General features: G+C 53.5%; 1 protein-coding gene and 2 long non-coding RNA genes across 6 annotated transcripts; 1 reads left to right on the forward strand and 2 right to left on the reverse strand.

The window, feature by feature from the left end:
- Positions 1 to 483: 483 nt before the first annotated feature.
- LOC118972861 (uncharacterized) lies at positions 484 to 1,690 on the reverse strand. Its single transcript, XR_005061992.2, has 3 exons — positions 1,620 to 1,690; positions 860 to 925; positions 484 to 557 (listed from the first exon to the last, which is right to left on the reverse strand). It is a non-coding gene; the product is annotated as an uncharacterized lncRNA (long non-coding RNA).
- A 15,205-nt stretch (positions 1,691 to 16,895) lies between these two features.
- TNFSF14 (TNF superfamily member 14) lies at positions 16,896 to 21,076 on the reverse strand. 3 transcript variants are annotated; one of them, XM_017667967.3, is made up of 4 exons: positions 20,540 to 20,755; positions 19,247 to 19,283; positions 18,966 to 19,007; positions 16,896 to 18,486 (listed from the first exon to the last, which is right to left on the reverse strand). In XM_017667967.3, the coding sequence occupies exons 1-4, from the start codon at positions 20,753 to 20,755 to the stop codon at positions 18,059 to 18,061; spliced, it is 723 nt and encodes a 240-aa protein (XP_017523456.1). In that variant the 3' UTR covers positions 16,896 to 18,058. The 3 variants fall into 3 exon arrangements, with proteins under 3 accessions (XP_017523456.1, XP_073076652.1, XP_073076651.1); XM_073220551.1 differs by having other exon boundaries at positions 18,235 to 18,486; positions 19,247 to 19,314; positions 20,540 to 21,076; XM_073220550.1 differs by lacking the exon at positions 16,896 to 18,486 and having other exon boundaries at positions 18,778 to 19,007; positions 20,540 to 21,074.
- On the forward strand, positions 19,226 to 25,005 carry LOC108401798 (uncharacterized). Of its 2 annotated transcripts, none has more exons than XR_001854269.3 (4): positions 19,226 to 20,004; positions 20,567 to 20,803; positions 21,117 to 21,334; positions 21,824 to 25,005. It is a non-coding gene; the product is annotated as an uncharacterized lncRNA (long non-coding RNA). The 2 variants fall into 2 exon arrangements; XR_005061292.2 differs by having other exon boundaries at positions 21,117 to 21,198.
- The last annotated feature ends 1 nt before the right edge of the window (position 25,006 follows it).

The raw sequence follows: 25,006 nt of genomic DNA on the forward strand, positions 1-25,006 counted from the left end.
ACCCTTTCTCAAGGTGGAGGACCTCCAGGGCCCTCCAAGGGGCAGGCCTGCCCAGAAACAGCACCCGGACCTGGCCCGGGATCGGGGCTACCGAGAGGTGGGGAGTGGACTGGGGAGCTGAGGCCAAGCTTCCCACGCAACTCTCCGTGATGGCAGACAGGGAGACGGGGCCTCAGGCGGGCAGGCACTGCCAGCCCCTTGATGTGCTTCCTGCCCTGAAGGAGCAACACGCCTCCCCCTGGGCAGGGCTTGAGGGGGAGGACAGTCCTGCCCAGATGCTGCCCCTCTAGCCCTCAGCCCCGCCTTCCCTGGGGCCAGGACCGGGGAGCTTATGTGCATCCTCTCCTAGAGGTCCACCTCCTGGGGTGGCGGGGAGACTCTCAGAAGTCGGGGTGGCCGGGTGCTGAGAGGTGTGGCCTCACTGGGGCTCTCTCCTCCCCAAAGCTCACCATCCTGCCCCCCTGTGTCCCGCTGGGCTCACTTACTTCATCATTATGTTCTGGGAGTTGCTCCATGGGCACGTCATCGAGAATATGTCCAAGGAAGGGGACCATGCCCTGTGCCACGGGGGTGGGGAGGTGATGAGTCCCCGCCTACCTCAGGGGCGCCCACAGAGCTTCTCCTGAACCCCACACCCGCAGCCCCAGCTCCCTTGGACCACCCTCTGCTGCCTCCCTCCCCTCCCTTCACCCTGCGCTCCTCTCCCGGTCCCTCCCAGGGCTGGTTTTTGGTCAATCCCAGGACCTGTGGTCCCTGCATCCGTCCTCCAACTTCTCCCCGTACGCAGCTGCTATCGCCCTCCTGGTCACCCCAGTCCTGGCAGCTCAGGGCTGGTGGCACCAGGCCACGCCACTCTCACCTGATTCTCCTTGTAGTGGAGTGTCTTCTGGTCCCACTGCCATCGCGTCAACAGGTACTTCGCCGCCTGCAAGGTCCAGGACACTCAGGTGCTCGTGCTCCCCTCCCACGCGCCCTCCCACCACCAGGCCTTGGTTGATGGGTGCCTTGCGCGCGTCCCCTGGCACCTATGCTGCCCCCACCTCCAGCAGGCTCTCAGCCTAGAGCGACCCCAGCGCCGGCACACACTCATCCTCTCTTGTGTCCTTGGGCCGCGGCCAGCCGCCCTGATAGGCTTCCTCACCTGCAGAGTGTGTGGGGAGGTCCCTGCCTCCCAGGGTGCCCTGAGCACCCACTGTCACCTGGCTGTCACCACGGCTCCCCTCACACGACAAGGTGGGATGGGCAGAAAGCTGAAGCCCATCTTGTGCTCCCTGGACCCCGCTCACGTGGCAGGTCCGTACCCCAGGGTAACGGTCTCAGGGGACCCAGGAAGAGGCCGACCTTGCTCAGCCACAGGCCTCACCCCTGCTGCCAACCCCGTGCCAGCCCCAACCCTGACCGGGGCCTGTCCTCTGGGTCCTCACTGGATGCCAGGACCCCAGTCAAGTGGGGCCAGGGAGGGAGACAGATGAGGCCGTTGGGGGCCTGGTGGACCCTACTTCCCCCATCAGCTCCCCCCTCTCACCCTGCACACCTCGAGTCTGCCCAAGGCTGGGCCCCCGCACGGCAGAGGACTTGCCCCAAGGACCCCTCCCTTCAGAACCTCTACCGCCATTTACCGCGTGGAACCACTGCCGATCAGCCTTCTTGTCCATCTTTTTAAGTTCTTTAAACATGTAGGCGCTCTTCCTAAGGGGCGGGGAGAGGAGGAGGGGACATGTGGCCAGCAACTGGGGAGTCTGGGGGCAGACCCGTTTTCCTGGAGACCCCAGATATCAACTAGCCTGCAGGAGGCTTTCCACCACGGCCCTGAGCCCTGGGGACTCCGTGGCCTGGGGAGGGGGCTGCGTGTTTCCACCCGGGGCCTCCATTCCCAGTTCTCCCCGGGGGCGAATCTGCTTTGGGCCAGGTCGCTGTCCTTGGGGCAGAGACCTCCTGCTGCAGAACGCATGGTCAAGATCTCCCGTTGGCTTCACCCCACACCTGACATTGTGGGAAACTGATTCCTCCAGGGGTATCCCTGCCCTAACCCACCGGGGCTCCAAGAGCCCACCACCCCTGTCCCTAGGCTCTGCTGCCACCCAGGAAGTCCCAGCCGACTGAGGGGACACTCCCAGACCTAGGGGTATCCCTGTCCCCTCAGGTGCCCTGGTCCCGGGGACAGGACTACCCACCAGGAAACATGTCCCCAGGTGCTTTGAAGACGACCTACAGGAGGGCACTGCAGGGCCAGGAGAATCGCGTGGAGGGATGCAAAATTCAGGAAGGTCTCACAGTCCTGGGAGGGAAGACAGAGCTGAGAGCGTGGCCTGCTTCTCTGCTCTGTCCCCCCATGAACTCCTGTCCTTAAGCCCAGCACACCTGGTACCTGGTGAGCAGCCCTCCTGGGTGGCTCAACCCAAAGAAGGGGCAGGGATGGCTGTCCCCCCCTGGGGCCTGTGAGTCCAGGTCCGCACGCCCCTGGCAGGAGGGCCCAGGGACAGTGCAGGGCAGACCGCAGGCATTCATCATGAGAGATGGCAAAGGGGGAGAGTAGGTCCCAAGATGCCAGGATGGACCCCGGGGGCCGTCCCATAACTCACCCCAGCCACCTGGATCCAGAACTCCACCACTCGGGCCCTGTCCCGGGCCGTCATGCTCGGGGTCCCGAGGCAGGAGGTGGTGACCAACCTAACCGTGGCTTCAAACTGCTTCATGACCTTATGGATGGTGGGGGCCACGTGCTCAATGCTTGCCTTCTCTGGCTGGTACCTTCTTCCCATCTGTGGCTTGTATGCAACGTAGGCCTCGCATTCATCACGGGTGACCTTGGTGAAGAGCTCCTGGGGATGACAAGGGGTGTCATCCAGCTCTGCCCCTGGTGCCGCTGTGCCAGGCAGCCACCGGTCGGAGCTGGAGCCTAGGCAGCTGGGGGTGTGCTGTGAGGCTTCTGGCCGTCCGGGCTTTGCAGCCCGTCCACTGAGGCACCCAGGACCGGATGCCCAGGGCCCCACAGTGGTGGGGAACGGAGGGGCTCTGCTCACAGGCACCCTCGCTCACCTCCTCCCTGCAGCACAAGGCAGCTCACCCTGCCATCCTGGGGGATCTACCTCCCATTCTGCCACCCCGTGGATCCCGGTACCTACTCAGGTGCAGTTTCCCCCAAAACAACTCCACCCAGGGCCTTTGGTGGTGTCTGTGTCTCCCACGCCGTCAGGTCCATGGCAGGGGCCTCTGAAGTGTGGAGGCTGTGGAAGCCTGCCAGGCCAATGGCCGGAGGACCTCAGGCCCTGGCAGCACCTCCCTGAGCACCCCTCCCCTGCCCTGCCCCTCCCAGCCCGGCCAGGCCCTGCCCACCTTCCCTCCACTCCTCCTCGTTGGTCGGCAAGGACCCCTAAGGGCCAGCCCTAATGTCCCCCTGTGGTCAGTGTAGTCTTGGGCGTGTGGAGGGTCTCTCAGGGCACAGGCTGAGTCCGTGGGGAAGCTGGGACGTGGGCCCACATCACAGGAGTCCACGTCAGGGGAGGGCAGGTCTGGGGCAGCCCGTGACACAGGGAAAGCCCAGCCCGGGTCCCGAGAGCCCGCTCCGCTCACCGCACAGATAAGGGTCAGCTGCTTGGCCACCAGGCGGCGGGGGAACTGTAAGATGGTGAGCGGCTCCTCCCTCACGGCACAGGGGGTGCTCGCGGCACAGGGGCTGGTGGGCGCTGGCCCCGCCTCTGGCTCTGCCATGCCTGGTGCCATTCCGGCAGGTGGTACGATTCCTGGGACCGAGGGCTCAAGGGGCTCCAGCTTGGGGCCTGAGACCACTCCTGGGATGTCCCAGGGGCTCACGGCATAGGGTCTGGTGGGGTCCAGGCCCGCCTCTGGCTCTGCCACGTCCAGTGCTATTCCGACAGGTGCTCCGGGCCCCACGGCTGAGGGCTCATGGGGCTCCAGCTTGGGGCCTGGCACCGGGGCTGAGGCCACTGCTGGGACATCCTCCGGCTCTCCAGGGGCTGAATCAGGTGACACCGGCCGTAGCTCCACCTCAGGGGTCTCAGGGATCTCCGGGATGGGCTCTAGCCTCGAAGACGGTCTTCCCTGTGTCTCTGGACCCAGCTGCATCTGCCGTGGTTCTGGAGCAGGACACAGAGGAAGGGTCAACCCGAGCCCAATTCCGTGCCTCACTGGGGTGAAGGGAACCCCAGTCCGGGAAGCCCACCCTAGACGGTCCCCTGGCTGCAGCCCCTCACCTTTGAGCTCAGCCACCGTGGGCTGCAGGTGCTCCTTCTGGCCCAAGTGGTGGAGGACTTGGCCCTTCAGGTTGATTGAAGGCTGGGGGCAGTGGAGGACGCTGGACGCACTCTCGGGCTCCCAGGCAAGGCGCGTAGCCCGTCCCGTCCTCGGGCTGCGGGAAGGCCGGGGGGTGGCAGAGTGAGAAGCCTGGTCATTCCAGCCGCTCTGCCCTCCCCTGCCTGCCCAGGCACCTGCCACCCCCCTTCCTGACCCTGCGTGTCTGTCCTGGGACCCCATCCTCTCCCATCCTCCCGAGTAGGAAGTCCCCAGTCGTCATCCCGCCCGTGGGAATCCAAAGATGGGTGACCTGCTGGGCTCTGCTGGGCGTCCCCTGCCCCACGCACCAAACGCCTCCTCCGCCCATTCTGTGCACACGGGCAGCGCCCCCTCTGGGCCCGGTGAAAACTCACATTTTCACTTCCTCCTCTGGCCACTTGTCATGCCCTCCATCACATGAGGAGGCCGTGAGGGCATCGCCCATGACGCTCCCCGGCCATGACCTGCGGATGACACCTGAGGTGACTGCCCGACTCCCCCCGGGACGGGGTTCCAGTATTGTGTCTGCTTCCTTCACGCAGTTATGCTAAGTGTGCCCAGAGGACCTGCACCAAGTGGGTGCTGCACACCTATTGTTGCTGAAGGAAGTCCCCCCAGAACCTGTCCAGGTACCCCTCTGCTGCCCCCAGAGGCCCCTCATGTGAACTCAGTGAGGACAAGGGCCGGGCCCAGCCACAGGGCATCGCGAGCCTCTGCTCCCAAGGCTGCTTTCCTTGTGCTTTTCCAAACTGAGGCCACTGACGGGTGACGCCAAAGGCTTTTCATCAGGTACAGAGAAGTAATAGCCCCGAAGTGGCCCAGCTTGGCGGGCAGTCCTTTCTGCAGCACCCAGTGCCTGGGGAGCCCCTCTGAGGCTCCTCCCGTGTTCCCCATGGGCACCCTAACAGGCTGATCACCAGCCACCCTACCTGTCAGAGGAACACACCATGGCTCAGACACATGTGGGCACACTCAAGACACACCGCGGCCTGTGGGCAGAGGCCCGACTGTGCCGAGGAGGGGGTGGGTGCTCACCAGGGGAGCCGCTGTCCCGTGGTCGGCTGTTCGGCTTCCTCGGGAGGGAGGGTGAGCTCAGGAGCGCTCCGGCTGGTGTTTGGAGCTGGTCCCACTCGTGCCGAGCGCTTTCTCCCCTTCCTCCTCACGCGTGTCCGGGGAGCCCTGTGCCTGGGGACCTCAGTCCCATGGACAGTTGGCTCATGTTCAGGCTGAGGGGGGCAGCAGAATATAGTCAGTGGGAAACCCAGGTACCACCAGGGTGACGGAAGTTCGCAGCTCACCCTAGAGCCTCCAGCCCCCTGCGGTACGAGCAATGAGAGGCACGGGTTGCCCCCGGGGACGAGGTTCCAGACCCTCTGGAGTGGGCCTGTCGGCCACTCTCATGGGGCAGCCCTGGGAGGGCCCTGGTGGGTTGTCAGGTTTGGAACGGGGTCCTGGGGTGTAGACAGCCTGCCCCAGGTCCAGGGAGATGGAGTAGGTGAATCCATCCACCAGCTCCTCGTCGCTCCCCGGGGTGGAGCTCTGCAAAGCTGGCGCCTCGTAGCTGCGGAGGAGGCACCCGGGGCTGCGTGGACCTCCCCGCAGGGGCCAGTGTGGGCCCCAAACCCTGCCCCCGAGATCAAGCACACCTAGACATCCAGTCCCTGAGGGAAGGAGAGGACACCCCCGGGTTCAGGACTAACATGTGGGTGGAAGTACCTGGTCCCAACACTCACCTCCCCGTGCTGAATGCTGAGACCAGAGCTGTGACACTGACTGCCCCGCTAGGGGTCCACCAACTCAGAACGTGCTGCAACCCACGAACGGCCCCCCTCATCCCCAGCCTTCAGTCCCCCCATACCCCACGCCCACCGCACACAGACAGTAAGGGCCGTTGGAAATTCAGCCCGGGATGGGTCACACTGTGGCCTGGCCCTGGAGGGGCCCGCTCTGGGCCGCCCTGTGTTACCTCGGGGCTCCTCGGGAGACACGGACAGAGGCGGTGGAGGAGGTCACTGAGCCAGCGCCCACAGCGAGCAGCAGGACTCTCCGTCTCGGCTTCCCTAACTCCCACGCCTTCAGAAGGCTCCGCACAACAAGACCGCATGTTGCTCTGTCGAGCGCCTCCGGTCAAGTGAGCAGGACTGGGGTCTGCGGCCAGAATCTGGGTTCTGTCCAGGTCACAGTTCAGGTTCTACTGGGCGTGTCTTCAGTGACATCACTTCTTCAAGGGCCCCTCCCTGCATTCAGACACGCCCACATGCCCCCCTGGGCTGCTGACTGCCCACCCTCCTGGACCTTGCCATCCACGACTACAGAGATCTCCACCAGAGCCCTCCCCTCGCTCTTTGGCTATGTCACCGGGGTCCCAGCTCTGAGGAGACGAGCTGAGCTCAGGCCGCTTCAGGCCTCTTTTTCTCCCCAGTTCCCTGTCCCGCTGAGGCCACGGTACCCCCCAGGAGCTGCCCAACGTCTCAACCTGCACAGGCAGGGTCACGCCAGACCTTCCTCCCTAGGGACATCCCCAGGGATACATGGATGACCCCTCCAGCTCCTGGGGGCTGGTGTCACATGTGTCTGATGCACAGACTCAGAGATGGCAGAATGCCAACCAGGCTTGGCATGGAGCGTGGAACACCACGCAAGTCAGGCCTGGGTTCAGGCCTTGTGATCTTGGGCAGTTCAGTCCCCTGGTAGGCCATTTTCAGGTGTGCACCTTGAAGGGATGGCAATGAGAGGAGTTCCAGGTGGTGTCACCTACTGGCATCCACCTTCCAAAGGTCCAGGCTGCTCTCAAACTAGGTGCTTTTCAGACCAATCAGTGAATGGGTCAGAGTAGCCCACTGGAAATGAGGTTTGTGCTGCCTCTGAAATCCAAGGTGGTCCACCCGGCTGCTCTGCTCTTTTATGTGTGTGTGGGGAGGGCGCGTAGAGAAGAGACCAGATACAGCACCTCATTCACCACCTTAGAAGGGAGAGCTTGGCATGCCCACACGATAGACTTCTAGAAAGTTCTCTAAGACAAAAGGCCCTTGAAAAGTAACAAGTGATAAAGAATGACATTGCATAATGATAAAGGCGTCAGTCCAACAAGAGGATATAACCATTAGAAATATATATGCGCCCAATACCGGAGCACCCGCATATGTGAAACAAATACTAACAGAATTAAAGGAGGAAATAGAATGCAATGCATTCATTTTAGGAGACTTCAACACACCACTCACTCCAAAGGACAGATTCACCAGTCAGAATATAAGTAAGGACACAGAGGCGCTGAACAACACACTAGAACAGATGGACCTAATAGACATCTACAGAACTCTATGTCCAAAAGCAATAGGATACACATTATTCTCAAGTGCACATGGAATATTCTCCAGAGTAGACCACATACTAGGCCACAAAAAGAGCCTCAGTAAATTCCAAAAGATTGAAATTCTACCAACGAACTTTTCAGACCACAAAGGTATAAAACTAGAAATAAATTGTACAAAGAAAACAAAAAGGCTCACAAACACATGGAGGCTTAACAACATGCTCCTAAATAATCATTTCCAGAACTATGGTGGATGAAAGTGGGGAGAGTGGCCATCCTTGTCTTGTACCTCATCTTAAAGGGAAAACTTTCAGCTTCTCGCTATTAAGTATAATGTTAACTGTGGGTTTGTCATATATGGCCTTTATTATGTTGAGGTACTTGCCCTGTATACCCTTTTTGTTGGGAGTTTTTATCACGAATGGATGTTGAATTTTGTCAAATGATTTGTCATCATCTATGGAGATGATCATGTGGTTTTTGTTATTTTTGTTGATGTGGTGGATGATGTTGATGGATTTTTGAGGTCATCAACATTTTTAAAGAGGGTATAGATCTTATGTTCAATATCCTTATCACCCCCCCCCTCCAAAAGGAAAAGCCGTAAGGAGGAAATTTTTAGATGAGATGGTCAGTTTCACAGGTGTTTACCAACTTTTAAAGTCATCAAGATATATAACATTATATATTTACAGCATTCTTGTTTGGCAATTATACCTCAATAAGAAAAATAAATGTTGGATGTTTTACTTATTTATTACTATTTTTTCTTTTGGTTATGATTAATATACAATCACATGAGCAACATTGTGGTTAGTAGATTCCCCCCATTATCAAGGCCGCACCACACGTCCTGTTACAGTCAGTGTCCATCAAAATGTTGGGTGTTTTAAACCACCCAAACAAATGAACATAACAATTCTCAATCCTTTTAGCCCCATGTAGTGCTTGAGTTGTCTTTTTCCGTTTAGATTAGTAATTTTCATTTTTGAAGGAATAGAAAAAAGGTTTTCTTTACGAAAGGATATTCTAAAAATGTATTTGGTCAAACAGGTGTCTTTACATGAGATTATGTATGGTTTTATATAAATAGGACACTTTTTTTTTTTAAAGGTTACTTAAAATCTCACTTTGACCGCTATGCAGAGAATCACCTGTAGGGGGCGGGAGTGGCTCTTCACCAATGAAGAGGCTTTTGGAGATGGAAGAGGCTGAATAGCGTCAGACTTCGGTAGATTAAAATTTATAAAGTTTGTATGGAAATGTCCAGAAGATAGGACTAGAACGTGTCGTTTCCGAACTAAGTAGAAGAAAAAATGGAATGAGAGAGAAAAAAATCAAAGAAACAATGAGGCACGGAAGGAGAGTCCAAGAAATATAGAAAAAGGGACAGTCAGAAAGTGCAAAATAAATTCAAACATATCCGTACTTGGATTCATATTGATGGTCCAAGTCTGTGTTATTCGACGCAATGGCTGCAAGCTCTGTGTCACTATGGAGCACTTGAAATATGGGGGTCTGTTTGAGGCCTGCTCTTAGTATGAAATGCACCCCAGAACTGGAAGTCCTGTAATAAAAAAACGTATAAAGTAGCTCACTATTTTTTACTGATAACTCCTTGAAATTATAACATTCCGGATATATTGTTAGGGAAAATATCTTGGTAAAATGTATCTCCCCATTTCTAACCTCTTCATCATGGCTCTGGAAAATTTCAAATTCCTGAGATGGTTCATATTACATTTGCATTGGTCTACATATGTGAGTTAAAAGACAAATATTGTCAAACTGGCTAAGAAAAATTAAGTTCCAGCAATCTGTGCTTTACATTTAAACAGAGAAGGTAAAACCAGCTGTCAGTTAAATAGCCAGAAAGAAAGTTGTCTGATGCTGTTATCACACAGACTGGACTTAAGATGTGATGCTTTTAAGAGATGCACAGAAAATATTTAATACATCTGAACATCTACTCATGATTTTTAAAAAATCTCTTAGCAAACTGGAACTAGAAGGGAACTTCCTTAACTGCTAAGGTCTACCTTAAACATCCTACAACAGATACATCACTAAGGGTACAACATGAAAAGCATTCACTTATCAGAAAGAAGGCAAGGAGGTCTATTTTTTTCATGTTACTGTGATAACTCTACACATCTATTGCATTATATAAACCCGCAACAAATGTTAGAAAATATTTCAAAAACATGCCATTTACAATAGCACCAACAAATGGAAAGCCCTTACAAATAAATAAAAAATGCTGCAATTATTTATGGAGAAACTAATGAAATGTTATTGAGAAACATTAAAGAAAACCCAACCAAAAGGAGAGCTTTACCATGTTCATTGTTTGGAATGCTCCATGCTATAAAGATGTTTGTACCCTCTAATTCGATCTACAGATTCAATGAAGTTGAACAAAAATCTAACATGTCTTTTCAGGGAACTTGACAAGCTTTACCCTTTACTACCTTTACTCTCAGAAGATCCCACATAAGCAAGATAACCCTGAAGATGAAGATTAAGAAGGGCATTGTCCTCCCAGATAGCAGGACTTAATTAGTGAAGGGCTTAATTGAATTAATGGACTGGTGCAGGTATAGACAGTTGGTTTGCCTGGCTTCCCCTTAGGAAATGAAGGACGCGCTCTGAGGTCTTCCATGTCATCAGGATGATGGCAACATGACAACTTGTTGCTTCTTTTAAGTTAGATATAAATCTGGAACACATGTTGGCCTCTTATTTTTGCCTCTTAGTTACACATATTTTAACCTAAAATTGGGGGGTACATCCTCCAGTGGATGCTAACATTATATGAGTTAATGTTTCTATATTAATGCCAAAATAGACTGTTAGTAAGTTTAGAGTTTGATTTAGAATATATATGTGTATCCATCCATCCATCCATTCACCATTTTATCTAAACACCCATCCATCCATCCGGTTGATCTTTCACCTACCCACCCATCCACTCACCTACCTATCCACTGCCCACACATGAACCCATTCATCCATCCATCCACTCACCTGCCCGTCCATTTTCCCACCCACCTATCCACACTTTTACTCATCCAGCCGTCTGTCCACCCACACACCTCCCCACCGCTCCAACCATCCAAATATCGGTCCATCTATCCATTTCAGTCTGCTGCCTTCCTATCTATCTGTATGGTTATAGAAAGGAACTTGCAAGGCCAGTCACCCACTGATGCATTAAAAACCACCCCAAAACTTGGTGGTACAAAATGACTGTTTAATTTGTCTACGGTTCTGTGCAGTGACCCAGCAGGGCTCGGCGGCAATGGTTAGTCTCAGGTCCACAGGCCGGGCAGCTCCTCCGGGGCTGGTGAACCTACTGTATGCTCACTCTCAAGTCTCATCTTATAGGGCCTCTGTCCACCGCCCTCTCTTCCAGGCCACTCAAGGCTCCAAGAAGGCAAAAATGGAAGTGACCGGGCTTCCTAAAGCCTCAATTCTAGAATTCTTGTGATGTCACTTACGTCCCACTTTATTGGTCAAAGGAAGTCACAGTTAATTTAGTTCAGTCATTCTTGCTTTTGAGAACCTGTTGTGTGTCAGGCACGGTTCTGGGTTCTGACGAACAAAACAGACGAATCCTCTGCCCACCACGTAGCTTGCTTTCTGTTTTGTGCACTTCGTGTTACGTGGAGACTATATTTGCTCACATGTGAATCAAGTCTGAGGTCTTGACTTTTTTGGGGTGACTTTTCTCCCCACCTATAATAGGTAGGGCTTTTCTAGATCCCCTTAATCTTGACAGGCTACTTTTCCAGGATGCAGGTTCCAGGTGGGGGGCCTCAATTCCACTTCCTCTGCACCTCACAGATCTGAGCCACATCTCTGTCCCTAGAGGCTGTCAGATGCCCATTTTCTTTGCCCCATTGGGTCTTCATTGGGAACTTTGGGCATCTAAGGGTTTTTCTTTCTTCCTTTCAAGCTTGTCTATATGGCTAAAATATTTTATTGTACTGCATGCAGCACACGTATGTGTTTGTAGTAGGAGCAGGGTCTCTGGGCCAGCTGAGACCTCATTAGATTGGGTTTCCAGGGAGCAGGCTCTGTGACGGAGTTGTGTGTGCTGCATGTTCATGGGAAATGCCGTCAGGCTCAGCAGAAAGGTGCTGAGGGAGGGTCTGGAATTGATATGTAACAGTAGCAGCTTCAGCGGGTCTTACGGGGAGTTCTGGGGCTGGCGTGCTTGTCCCTGTGTGATTCCCCTGCTGCTGGTCAAACTCCAGACCTCTTCATCACTTTTGGCTTTGGAGATCAATGCCAGGAGCACATTCACTGGTCATTCCTGCTTTCCACCATCTCTCTTGGGAAGGAATGAACATACCAAGCCAACTATTTGAACAGGTAAGTGGACAGGGAGCATAAATAATAATAATACCCGCAACAATGGCCAATATTTATCAAACATCCAGGAATTGCTCACCTAAGCACTTGGCATGTTTTAACCAAGCCCAACTATTGGGAGGGGGGTTGTCTTATGATGGAGAGGTAGTAGGGATATTAGTATCCCTATTTTACAGATGAGGAAACTGAGGCAGAGAGGTTAAGTCAATGTCCAAAGTCATTAATGGCCAGAGTGGAGATGCAGATCAGAAGAAGGGAAGGCAAAAGATCTTATATTATTATTTCAAAATTATTATCCCTCCTTGCCTATCATCGACTCTTCCCAACGACTTAGAAAGAGAGGAACTGGTTTTTTCCTCTGTATTGTACAGCTGGGGAAAAAGACTCAATGAGGTAAAGGGATTTGACCAAGATGCCATAGGAGAGCCCTGGGGTGGTAAGTCAGTCCTCAGGGCCAAGTTTTGGGTGAAAACGTCCTGAAGTGGCAGGGAGGGTGGAGCATGGAGGAGAAAGTCCGGGGGTACAGACTCTCCTCAGGGACGAGGAGCTGGGCCACCCACTGGGTGAGCCATCCAGATCCATTCGGAAGTCTCGGATTTGAGGTCCCGAGATGTAGGTCAGCACCCACAGGCTCAGAAGCTTCCTTCCAACTCTCCTACGAGGGCACCCAGGACCTGAGAGAGGGGTCCCCCTGCACAAAAAGACATGCGTGAGGATATTCCTCACAGCATCGTGTATGATAAGACCTATGTGTCCATTGGTAGGGAAGTGGATAATACAATGGTATCTATGCATAGAGCTTCAGTACTCCCTGGTAAGTTTAGGAGAATGACTGAGAGTATGGGCTCTGGGAACGGAAGGCTCCATCCCTTCCTCGGTAAGGGACCTTGGGCCAGGTGCTTCACTTTCCCGTGCCTCAGTTTCCTCTTCTGTAGTCACAGGACACTGACAGGTTTGACATCATAGGGGGGTTGTGAGGATTTAGAGAGATGACACATGTCTAGCACTTGACACTTGGTAATTGCTGAGAATGTCAGGTGTGTCTGTAAGCTTTTTCTGTGGATAAGGATGAGTGGAAGCCTCTGACATCGATCCCCTTCACAGCCCTCACCGAGCAAGGTAGCACACCGAATGCAGTGTTGTCTCAGAGTGGAATGGCAGAAGGTCCGAGGGCATGGTGGCCAGGGTCTCGGACTCCTCAGGGACGAGGAACTGGGTCGCCGCTGGGTGAGCAATCTAACCAACAGAGTGCCGGCTGAGGGGCGGGAAGCTCAGGTGGGCAGCGGGCAGCAGAAGGTGGTGAGCGCCCGTTGAGGGGATGGATTCAGCAGCAGCAGGGGAAGCTGTGGTTCACGCCATCCACTTTCTTTTTCTGGTTAGAATAGAGATCAAGACTTCTGCAGTAGCTGTCCCCAAATGCAGCTAACCTCTTTATAAAGAAGAGAAAACCCAGAGGCATAAGGAGCAGACTATTCCGGCTGCCGTGCAGCACCCATCAGGTCCCCCCCCCCCCCCGTATGCGTTAGTTCTTGCTGCTGTAACAAATCACTGCAGATGTAGAGGCTCACGACAGCAGAAGTCTATCAGCTTACAGTTCTGGAGGACGGGGTCCCCAGTCAGTTTCACTGGACTGAGGCCCAGGTGCTGGCAGGGCCAGCTCCTTCTGCAGCCTCTCCCCTGAGTGTGTACATGGCCATCTGGTCCCTCTGTGTGTGTCTGTGTCCTAATTGCCTCTTTTTATAAGGACACCAGATATATTGAATTAGGGGGCACCCTAATGACCTCATTTTACCTTAATTTCCTCTTTAAATTCTCTATTTCCACATACAACTCCATTCTGAGGTCTTGGGGGCTAGTACTTCAACATGATTTTGCAGGGGGTGATACAATTCAGTACCCATAATGGGGGGAAGTTCCTGGGCCCCAATTTTTGGAAAAAAGAATCCTGAAAACACAGAATGTTCCCCAGAGAATTTCTGGGAGGACTGAAAACTAGAAGAGGCTTGAGTCCTGTCTCCATTGCAGAGCCCAGAGAGGCTGCAGGTCCCCCAAAAGGAAATGACTCAATGGTGTCTCTGGGCAGTTGAAGCCACAGATAGCTTCAAAGAGTTTCCGGTGCCTTAACCTGGCTGAATATCAGCCTCATAAGCAAGGCTCGCCGGTGCAGAGAACGCACCACTCCTGATAGGTCCCGAGTACAAAAAATGAAGGATGATGAATGAGAAGCAGACCGATGATGGGCACCCACGTGGACGTGGCGCTTGAGAATCAGACAGATTCCCTCGCTCACCCTTAACGCCTCAGCATTTCCTAAACTCTCTGGAATTTTGACAGTCTTGGGAAAGGAGCTTGTGGGGAGGGATGGTTTCCAATTGACTGATAGCAAGTTCTTAAGCATCCTGGTGCAAAGGGATCTTTGCAAAATTATGTTACATTATGAATAGAAGGAAAGTTTAAAATATTTGCACTCCTGGTGAGCTGAGATTCACATATGCCTAGTTTGCCTTACTTTGGGGCTTAGTTTATGCTCATGAATCTTAGTTTGGATTCCCACAGAGGTTGACCCCAAGAACCGGATTTGGGGACAAAACCCCCAGAAGGAATGCAGCCCTGCTGACACTTTGATTTTAGTCCCATAAGACTCATATAAGTAGATGACTTCTGACTTCCAGAACTGTAAAATAATAAATTAGTATTATTTTAAGCAGCAATAAGAAATGAATACGAGTCTGAAATCCCACTTCCTTGCAACCTGCCGTCATCTCAGCCACCTCCAGGAGTAGTGGAGATGATGGTGAGCTGGTGAGCCACTACCCAACCTGGGTTATGGTCACAGTTTCCAACCTCACAAGGAAAAAAAAATCTGGATTTTGTCCACATGCAAAGTTTTGTAATGTTTAAGTATTTGCTGCTAATTTCCACTTCAAAAACACCTCCAGTGGCTAGCTATGGCCTATAGATGTAAGGTCATCTTCAATGTGGTAACTAAAAAGAATCTGAAATTTAAATGTGTATGTGATTACAGCTATGCTTACAAAAAGAATACCTATTAAAGACTGAAGAGCTCACTGTGGGCCAAGCTCTGACAAAGTACTGAAACACCCAAGTCATTTTGCCTCACAATAATCAGGGCAAGGTAGAAGCCACTATCTGTCTTGTTTCACAGATGAGGAAACTGAGGCCCAGAGAAGCCAAGTATGGATCCCAAGATCACTCAGCTGGGAGGTGGCAGAGTGGGGATTTGAACCCTGATGGGCTGGCTCCTGTGTAAGACCCATTCTGTTCCTGTGAGATGATGCATTTCACTGTTTGAATACGGTGATATGTAGCAGAAGGCACACAGCACATGAAATTCAAAAATGATTCATCGTTGTTTTTCCTTCTAACACATCTGCATCTCAGCAAGAGGTGAAGAGAAAGGGGCTAGCTTTCCAGGGGCTGGGGGAGGGGGAGGATGGCCGACTTCGGATCTTGAGGAAGAGATCATTTCAGGGAGGGCAAAATCTGAAAACATGTCAGAGCACAGAAGGTAAAAGCGGAAATTGAGTAGATAAAATTCTCAGAAGTTGTAAAGTAGGTCAGTGGCCTGGGCTAGGGGCTTCCTGCTCCTACACTTTTATCTGAAATCAAGGTGGGTCTCGCTCTCCTGCTGAACCACCTCTAAGCCTGCAGGGTTCTGTCTGCGTCTCCTTCCCTTCGCCTCCATCTCTCTCTCCCCTCCCTGTCTTTCCATCCCGCTACTCCTACCCTCCCTCCCTTCTTCCTCTCTGCCCTCCACCTCAAGGCCAGGAGGCCCACCCCAAGAATATTCCTTGGAGGCTAACCTGAGCAAGAGGTTCCATCCCCAGGCGGAAGTTGGTGGCTACTCGTAGCTTTTTTAAATACGTGGTCCCCATACCTCGGCCTCCCCCTCAAAGCCACAGAAACAGAAAGACAGTTATCAGGGTAAAGGAAACTCCGGTGGGAGCTGGGGCAGGGCATTTGGGGCTGTCCCACCTTCCACCAGCCCAGCAAGCGAGGTGTGCCCGCAGTAGGCGGGAGGGGGAGGCCAACCTCCCTGCCTTGGTACCTACGTCTGGAGCTGGGGCCAACAATGACTCCTGCCTAGGTATGTATATAAAGATGTGACTCACACGAGATGCCTGGCTTAGGGAAAGTCCCTGACAAATGCTATTCTTAATATTTTTTCATCACGTTTGGCACTCACACACTTACGGAGCTCCTACTGTGTACCAAACAGCTTTTTCTGTGCTCAGTGTGGTTTAATCCTCAAAACAAACCTAAGAGGTAAGAAATGGTGTTACCTCCCATTTTACATGCGAGGCAACTGAGGCACTGAGAGGCGATGAGGCTCAAGGTCCCACCGCCAGTATGTGGCAGGGAGGGATTGGAACCCAGGACTGTCTGATCACAAAGCCCGTTTCCTCCCCGACGGTAGCGATAATGACAGCTACATGACCAACAATTACAATAAAAATTCATGCCCCTCTGGGGTCTGAGCCCTCATCCTAGGGTTCTGGGAACCAAAGCTCCCTCCAGCCACACCAGGGCACATGGGCATTTGCACAGACCACCTGGTTTGTATGCATATTGTTACCTGCCCTTCCCCTCACTCTTCCAGTGCTCCCACTTCCTCCAAGCTTCCAGCTGGCTGGGTTGACCGCCCCTCTATCCAGGATGCGTGCAAGAAGGGTGCTTGGCAGGATGTAGGCTCCACTTACTCAGGAATCTGGGATTTGAGGGGGATGCAGACGTGGGCATGAGGTGCCTGGCTTCCCCCCAAGCTTCCTTCATGGAGCTGGGCCAGTGGGGCTCAGATTTCTCATCTGAAAAGTGACCTCCATGGGTCATTCCATCTGTCCCTCTGCCTCCAAGCCACCCTTCTCTAAGAACTAGGTGGACCCAGGTGCAACCTTTACCATTTATTTCCAAGACCAGTGGTCAGGACACCCAGGGCTACAGACGGTCTTGCCCTCACCCCAGGATGTGTTTGTCTTGGATGGGAGGGACCTCAAACCAGGAGCGACCATGTGTGATGGGTCTGACTGTCATGCCACATGGAGAAGCCTGATGTGACAAACATCACAGCCTATGTGTCACACCTGGGGTGACTGTACAGCCGCTGTGGGTGTGGCGGGGATGATGACTTGTGTGTGATTGTGTCGCCTGTGGCTGTCATGCGGTGTCTGTGACTGAGCATTCATGATGCTGCCTACAACTTGTGTGTGCTTGTTCGAGAAGCCAGTGCTTCCCGTGTGTGAGTCTGCGGTGGGTAAAGAGTGAGATCGTGGAGCGGTGCTATCTCCGTGATGCTGCAGGCATGTCTGGCTTGCTTTCTTTCTCCTTTTTTCCCTTCCTTCCTTCTCTTGTCTTTTCCAAGTGCCGGCTGGTGCCAAGGTCTGGCCTTAGCGGTGTCCTCAGTGGGATGTGAGTGTTCCCCAGGACGGGAGATGGCGGCCAGCCCCGGGGGGAGGATTTGCACCAGGGAAATGGGCAGACGTTTCAATTCCTACCCCCTCCTGGGGGAGCTGGCTGTTAAATGTTTACCAGCACATTCCTGAACCTGCGTCTCTAACTCCAATGTTTCATGGCAGGCTGAGGTGTGGCCACAAGTCCCTCAGTGGGACTTGAGTATGTGGCTCTGACCATGGGTGTGGCTGGGCTGGGCTTTCCGCACCCATGAGTCCTGATAATGAGTCTCCCGCACCCCACACTCTGAGAGTCAGGGAGAGGCATGTTTCCAGTCCTCAGCCAAGTGTCTGGACCCCAAAGTCCCCCTTTCCTTTGACTCAAAAGCATAAATACCCACCCCAACCCCTTATCCTGAATATCTGGCAGATCAGCGCTACCCTCTGCTCAGGGGCCCTACAGACCCCCAAGTCTCCGGGTCTGCGTGTTCAGTGTTGTCCGTGGCGGGGTCTGCAGTCTCCTTTTCCCCACGGGTGCCCGCTGGGCTCTGCCTGCTGCTTCGGAGACACCCTCCAAGGTGTCTGTTTCTGTGGCGTCTGGTCTCTTGAGGCACCCTGTGAGGTTTCTTTCTCACCCGCATGCAATTCGCCATCACTCTGTCCTCTACACCATGAAGGCCCCGAAGTAGGACCGTGTGCCATCTCGGAGTCGGACCAGGCGCTCATCTGGCACGCGGACCACCACCTCCTCTCCAGCGTCCAGGTGGACCACCCCGCCCAGGAAACTGCTGTCCCACCAGACGCGGGGGCTGGCCGCCCTCCCGCAGGGCGACCGTCGGCTGACCAGCAGCTCTAGCTCCTCCGGGTAGCGGGGTGTGCGCTTGTAGAGACCGTGGGTGATAGGCAGACCGCCCGTCAGCCCCTGTGGGCAGCCCACGCCGCCCAGCTGCACCTTGGAATAGATGTAATAGTAGCCGGTCCTAGAGATCACGAGAGCGCCGTTTTGGTAGCTGAGGCCCCTCAGGAAGGCCAGGCCCAGCTTTGTCTCCCAGAGCAGGGGGCCCCCGCTGCCCGTCAGGCTGGAGTTGGCCCCTGGGGAGGAAGACAAAGGGGGCTAGTCAGTGCAGGTCCTTCTCTTGCTGTGTGACCCTAGGCCAGTCACCAACCTGCTTTGGGCCCCCAAACTGTGCTAGGCTGTCTGTGAGTTTTATATGTATGAATTCACTTTATCTTCACTTTGCAGGTGGGAAAATGGAGCCATGGGGCTATTCACGGACTTGCCAAAAAGCATCAAAACATGCAAATGGTGGAACCAAGCCACACAGGAGGAACGCACCCTGGTCCAGCCACCTTAGAACCTCCGTGTGCCTCAGTTTCCCTGTCTGTAAAATGGACATACAAATAGCCCCTGTTCAGGATCAAATGAATTCATACGTATGAAGCGACCCTGGCACTGCGTGCGTTCTGGGCACTCCGCATCTGCCATGAATACTCTGACATGCAGGCGCCTGCCTGGTCTCTCCAGGATGCCCTGACCCCCACCCCGTGCCAGGTCCCTGGGTCCCCCTCACCTGTGAGGTGTGCTGCTGGGTTGACTTGGTGGGACCTCCACCCTGGAGAGAGAGGGCCAGAGGTCAGGAGGGAAGGCAGTGCGGGCAAGAGCCAGCCTCCCGAGGGGGCATCAGCCCAGCCCTTTCCGGAGTGGCCCAAACTTCTGCTTCTCAGGCCCGGGAGGGAGGGGCATCTGCAGAACTCTGGGCCATTGTGCAAACCGCATTGGGCAATGGGCTGAAGGAGCGCAGGTCGCGTGGGAACCATACCACCCCTCCTGGGGACCGGGACCCTGACTCACCTTGCACCAGCTGCTCCCAGGATGTCGCATCTCGTTCCTGAAAATGCAGTGTTGCCCACGGTGAGAACCTGCAGGGCCCACGCCCTGCATGACTCAGATGCATGACTGTGAGGCACACACAGCCCATGGGCATGAACCCAGGGCCACGTGCGCATGCCCCTCACGCAGCATCTTCATAACCACCCACTGCCTCAGTTTCCCCCTCCGTAAATGGGCATATGAATAGTACCTGCTCAGGTCTCAGTGAGCTCCTATGTGAAAAGTGTATCACGGTGCCTGGTACATTGTAAGCATTATATAAGCATTCATTAAATAAGGGATATTAAAGATACATAGATATCTGAACAGCTGGACATGTGGTCATAAATGCCAATACATGGATATGGACACATGACGTGGGGCACAGACCTGGACACTGACAAGACACACATGGATGCAGACACACGGATGCAGGATTTGTGGAACCATGTGGGTCTGCAGACAGAGACCCTGAAGCAGATATGCAACATCAGCCCACAGGCTGCAGACAAGTATGTGGCCATGGGAATGCATGTACCCAGGGCAGCAGGACAGGCCGGCAGGCCCATGTGGCCGTGAGATCCAGAGAAGGGACCTGGACATACAGGACATGAAAGGCCAAGAGCACATGGGCGTGGCATGGGACCCACAGACCAACAGATGTGACAGACAGATACACATATCCATGGACAATGGGAAACAGATGCGGAGAGACGCTCTTGAGGACTCAGACAGAATAGGTAAGTGATAATCCTGATGGTGGAGACCAGGGCACAGCTAATAACGATCAGCAGCGTCAGAACGGTGGTTGTGGATGTCACAAACTGCAATATAACCATTGAATTTAGAGACTACATTTTATTGTCCCCACCACTAGAAGAAGCGATGATTATGTGACACTGTGGAGGTGTTCACTAACGCTACAATGGTGTGGCAAGTGTATGGCAATAAATGTGGCGAATCAATGTGCTGTACACCTTAAGCCTACACAGTGTTATAAATCAATTACACCTCAATTAAAAAAAGATAAGGTTGACTTCAGCTGCTCGAATGCTTGTCTTGGGCCAGCCGCCACTGTGCACCCCACACACGGTATTGTTTTATTCCCTGTGAGGCGGGCACTCTTGTTATTATGCCCATTTTACAGATAGGGAAACTGCAGTAACTTGGCCTGGGCTGCTCTGAGTCCCTCCCCTGTTCTGCACACACAGGCACACAGAGACACACAGTCACACAGGAGAATCCCCCCCTCCAGGAGTCCTGGGCCCTACTCACCGGCAGGGGGGCCACTATCTCCCCCAGGCGCCAGTGCAGCCTCAGCAGGAACCAGCCCTGGACAGCCAGCCCAGCCGCCAGCAGCAGTAGGAGACCCAGGCCCAGCCGTGCAGCGCTGCAGGGCTGTTTCTGGCGGTGGCGACCCAGCCGGGTGAATGGGATGTCCGTCTGTCCATCCACCACAAACACTGAGGGCCGCACGACCGTCTCCTCCATGTCTGTGTGGACGAAACCCCGGGACGCGTGGGACTGGGCTGGCACCCGGTAGGGAGGAAGCCAGAATTGCCCAATGCTGCCGGGCTTCACACAGTGCAGACAGGCACCCGCAGCCAGGCTGCCTTTAGAGCTGGGGTTCAGCCCCTCCCCTTTCCCCACGCGCCCTCCTCTTCTTCCTGTCCCCCCCACCCCACCCCCAGCCCGGCCCCATATCACTCTCACTCCTTCAGCCTGTCCCACTTTCCAGGGGCATCTGAAGGAATGGCTCAGATGGGGGTTGAGGGGGGAGGCCCCAGCTTTCCACCATTGCCCCTTCATTCACTCAGTGGCCAAATATTCATGGAGCATCTCCTGTGTGCAGGGCGCCGTTCTGGGTTTGAGAGCACAGCCATGAACAAGGGAGACAAAGGTCCCTGGTCTCATGAAGCGCCTATTCTAGCGGGGTGAGAAACACAGTGAGCTGATAGACAAGAAAATGCTGTACACTCGGCCCTGAACCACACAGGAGCTAGGGGCACTGACCCCCAGCACAACTGAAAGTCCACATGTAACTACTTTTAACTCCACAGAACTTAACAGGTAACTGTATACTGTTGACCGGAAACCTTACCAAAAACAGTCATATTTTGTGTGTTCAATGCATTATTTACTGTATTCCTACAATAATGTAAGCTAGCAAAAAGAAAATGTTTTTCCAATTGTTAAAAATCTCCAAAAAAATGTATAATATATATTTATTGAAAAAAAATTGGTGTGTCAGTGGACCTATGCAGTTCAGCCTGTGTTGTTCAAGGGCCAATTGTATAGTGTTTTAGAGAAGAGTAGTGGGAAATACAAGAATGGTTTTCGGGTGTGTGCATGTGACTGTGTGTGCATGTATGTGTATACGTGTGTGTGCGCGCACGTAGGCATGTGCATACATGTACGTGTGTATGTGTATAAGTACATACGTGTGTGTGCATGCATTCAAGTTTTAACTGGAACACTGTCCAGCTTGTTAACCAAGCCCAAGCCTGAGAGTCATTCCGGATCCCCCGTCTGTCTTGTCCCTCACATTCCACTCTTCAGCAAGCCTGGTCAGTTCATCCTCCGGGCCAGACCTCAGATCCAGCCACCTGTTTCCATCCCACTGCTGACCGCCTAGCTAAGTGCCGTGGACTGCACGTCTGTGCCCCACCCCCAGGCCATGTGCTGAGGCCCTCATCCCCACAGTGGTGGTATTCAGAGGTGAGGTCTTGGGGAGTGACTGGGCCATCAGGGTGGAGCCCTCACAGACGGGGTAAGTGTCTTTCTAAGATGAGTCATGAATGAAATGACCTCTCTGCCATCTGAGGCCACACTGAGAAGGTAGCTGTCCGCAAGCTGTCACCAGAGGAAGGGGGCTCTCACCAGAACCTGACCAAGCTGGCCTTTCCAGCCTCCAGAACGGGGAGAAATGAATGGCTTGTTATTTAAGCCACCCTGTCGAGGGCATCTTGTTATAGCAACCCGAACAGACTAACCATTCTTTCTTGGACTGCTGCAGTAGCTTCCCACCTCAATGTCCTGCGTTAACCTCTTGCGACCTTATAATTCATGCTGTAGCCTCTCGCTGGCTTGAGCTCACTTATTTATTTATATTTATTTTATTGAGCCAAAAGTCATATACCAGAAAGCCAACCATTATAAAGTGAGCAACTCAGAGGCATTTGGTACATTTACAATGTTGTGCAGTTCCATCTAATTCCAAAACACTTTCAATGCTCCCCAAAAGACTCCATAGCCATTAAGTGGTCACTTCCCATTCCCCAGTTGCCCCCAGCCGCCAGCAACCACCAGTCAGCTCTGTGGATTTACGTGTCCTGGATATTTCATAAAACTGGAATCACACACTGTGTGGCCTTTGTATCCAGCTTCCCTCACTGAGCATTGTTTTCAGGGTTCATTCACCTTGTATGTCCGGGCATCATTCCCTTCTGTGGCTGAGGGACGTCCCATTTGGGTTGGACCACATTTTGCTTTTCCACTTACACATTGATGGATATTTAAGTTGTTTGCCCCCTTTGGTTATGGAGAAAAATGCTGCTATGAGCATGTGTGCACATATACTTGTCTGGGTACCAGGTTTCAATTCCTTTGGGCATATGCCTAGGATTGTAATTGCTGGTGTCAGCTTTTTAAACATGTAAGTCAGTGTCAATGCTTTCCTGGTTAAAACCATGCGGTGGCTTGCCACTGACCTTGCAAGGGTCAGCAGATTATGGACTGTGAGTCAAATAATTGCACAGCCACGGCAGCCGCCCTCAGGGGCTAGCCCTTTAGTGGGCTGTGGGGAGCCAGCTGGGGCGTCCTCCTCTGTTCTTGTTCCCCACTGGCTCCCAGTGTCCACCTCCCAGTGACCACAGTCAATGCCTCATTGCTGTCCATGCCCTGTGCTGATCATGCTGGCCGCCACCTACACATTGCAATGTTCTCTGCTGGCGACTGCCAGGCCACTGGGTGGATGATTCTCCTTCAGAGGGTTGGTGACTCAGCTAGTAGCCTTGCCTCTGGCCAGCTAATCCAGGTAAGACAGCTGGGGCTCGGGGGAGAACGGCGGCTGGCTGGCATCTGGGTATCACCCCTCACCTCCTCCACCTGCCTGGACTTCAAGCCCCTCCCCATCAGGTGGATCACTGTCCATCCAGAGAATGTCTCTGGCAGCTGGGCACGAAGCACACCCAACCCCCGGGATGGCCAGTCCCAAGCGAACTGGGCACGGCAGGGCAGAAGTGTCCTCTCTTGACCTTCCTAATGTCCTTGATTTTATCTCTTGGCCCTGCAAGCCTCAAACATTGACTATCTGGCGCTTTATCGGAAAGTCTGCCATCCCGAGCTTAGAACAGAGACACTAAGCAGTCTTCACTATCTTGAAGCCGGTGCACCCTTATTAACGTTGCCCAGGCATCTCGGGGCCTTTTCCCTGGTCCTTCTGCCCAAAGAGTCTTTCCCAGATCCCCAGGCTGGCTCCTCTTTGTCATGTACTTAATCCAAGAAGGCTGGTCAAGCCAAATGATGATGATGGCTGGAGTCTGAAGACTAGAAATTCAGGCAGAATTTCTACGCCGCCATCTCTAATTCTTTCTTCCTCAGAAAACCCGATCTTTTGCTCTCCGGCCCTTCAACTGATTAGATGAAGCCCACCCACATTATCCAGGGTAACCAGCTTTTAAAATCAACTGGCTAGGTGAGAATTGCCTCTAAAAAATACCTTGATTGCAGCGTTTGGATTGCCTTTTGCCCAAACGACTGGTCACTGTAGCCTCGCTAAGTTGACGCATGAAATAAACTGTCACTCAATCGAAATGGCCTTTACAGGCTGCCCCAGGGCAGGCAGGCCTCGTGCCTCCACTCTGAACATCTCACTGTCTGAAATCAACTCAGTGCTGCCTTCAGAATGTGAGTTTCAAAAGATCTTGTCTGTGCTGTTCACAGCCAAGAACCACAGGTGGTCAAACAAAACACCCAGTAAGTTAAAGAAATGAAGAGAGGGAATCCCTGGGCAAGAGAAGGGGAAATAAGTGAAAAAGAAATGGGGTGGACATAAAGGAGGGCAGGGGCGGGGCTGGCAGGTGTCGGCGGGACGCCCAGTGAGGGCTGAGGATCTTTGATTGACAGGGGTCTCTGGCGGCCCGGGCGGGGCTGGAGCCAGAGCGGGCTGGACGGTGAATCTACTGCCCCCATATTCCTGGAGTTGGGGAGTGGGGGTTTCCAGGGCTTGGGGGTCTTACGGGAAAGGGGCTTCCTTAGAGGCGACTTCCAGGCTCAGGCGATTTCCCTGATGACCTGATCCGCAGGGGGGGAGCTTGGAGCCACTCTCCACAATCTTCCAGGGTCCGCAGACTGAGTCAAAAGAGGTACCTGGGGCCCCAGTGCCCCCGGGTCCCCAGTGACGGCCTGTGGCTGCCAACCCCACGCATTTCTGGTGGTGCTGTGACCGCGGCGGCCCCCGCACTCCCTGGGGGCTGCTGACTCATGCCTTCCCCTCACTGCAAGCTCGGAGCTCCAGCCGGAAGCAGCGCCCCGCAGCCCCTTACCGCCCCCTCCCGGGCACAGCTGCTACCCTCGGTCCCCGAGAGGCGTGGGCTAGTCTGCTCAGGGGGGCAAATGGAGCCAGGTGAGGAGGAGGCAGGTGGCGAACAGTTGAGAATACAGGTAAGAGTGGGTGTGGGTGCAGATTCCGGTAAGTTTACAGATAAAGATGTAGGCGGGGAGGGGAGGATGCCCCAAAAT

The sequence above is a fragment of the Manis javanica genome, chromosome 13 (genome assembly GCF_040802235.1).
Source record: "Manis javanica isolate MJ-LG chromosome 13, MJ_LKY, whole genome shotgun sequence".
In the NCBI taxonomy this organism is placed as follows: Eukaryota; Metazoa; Chordata; class Mammalia; order Pholidota; family Manidae; genus Manis; species Manis javanica.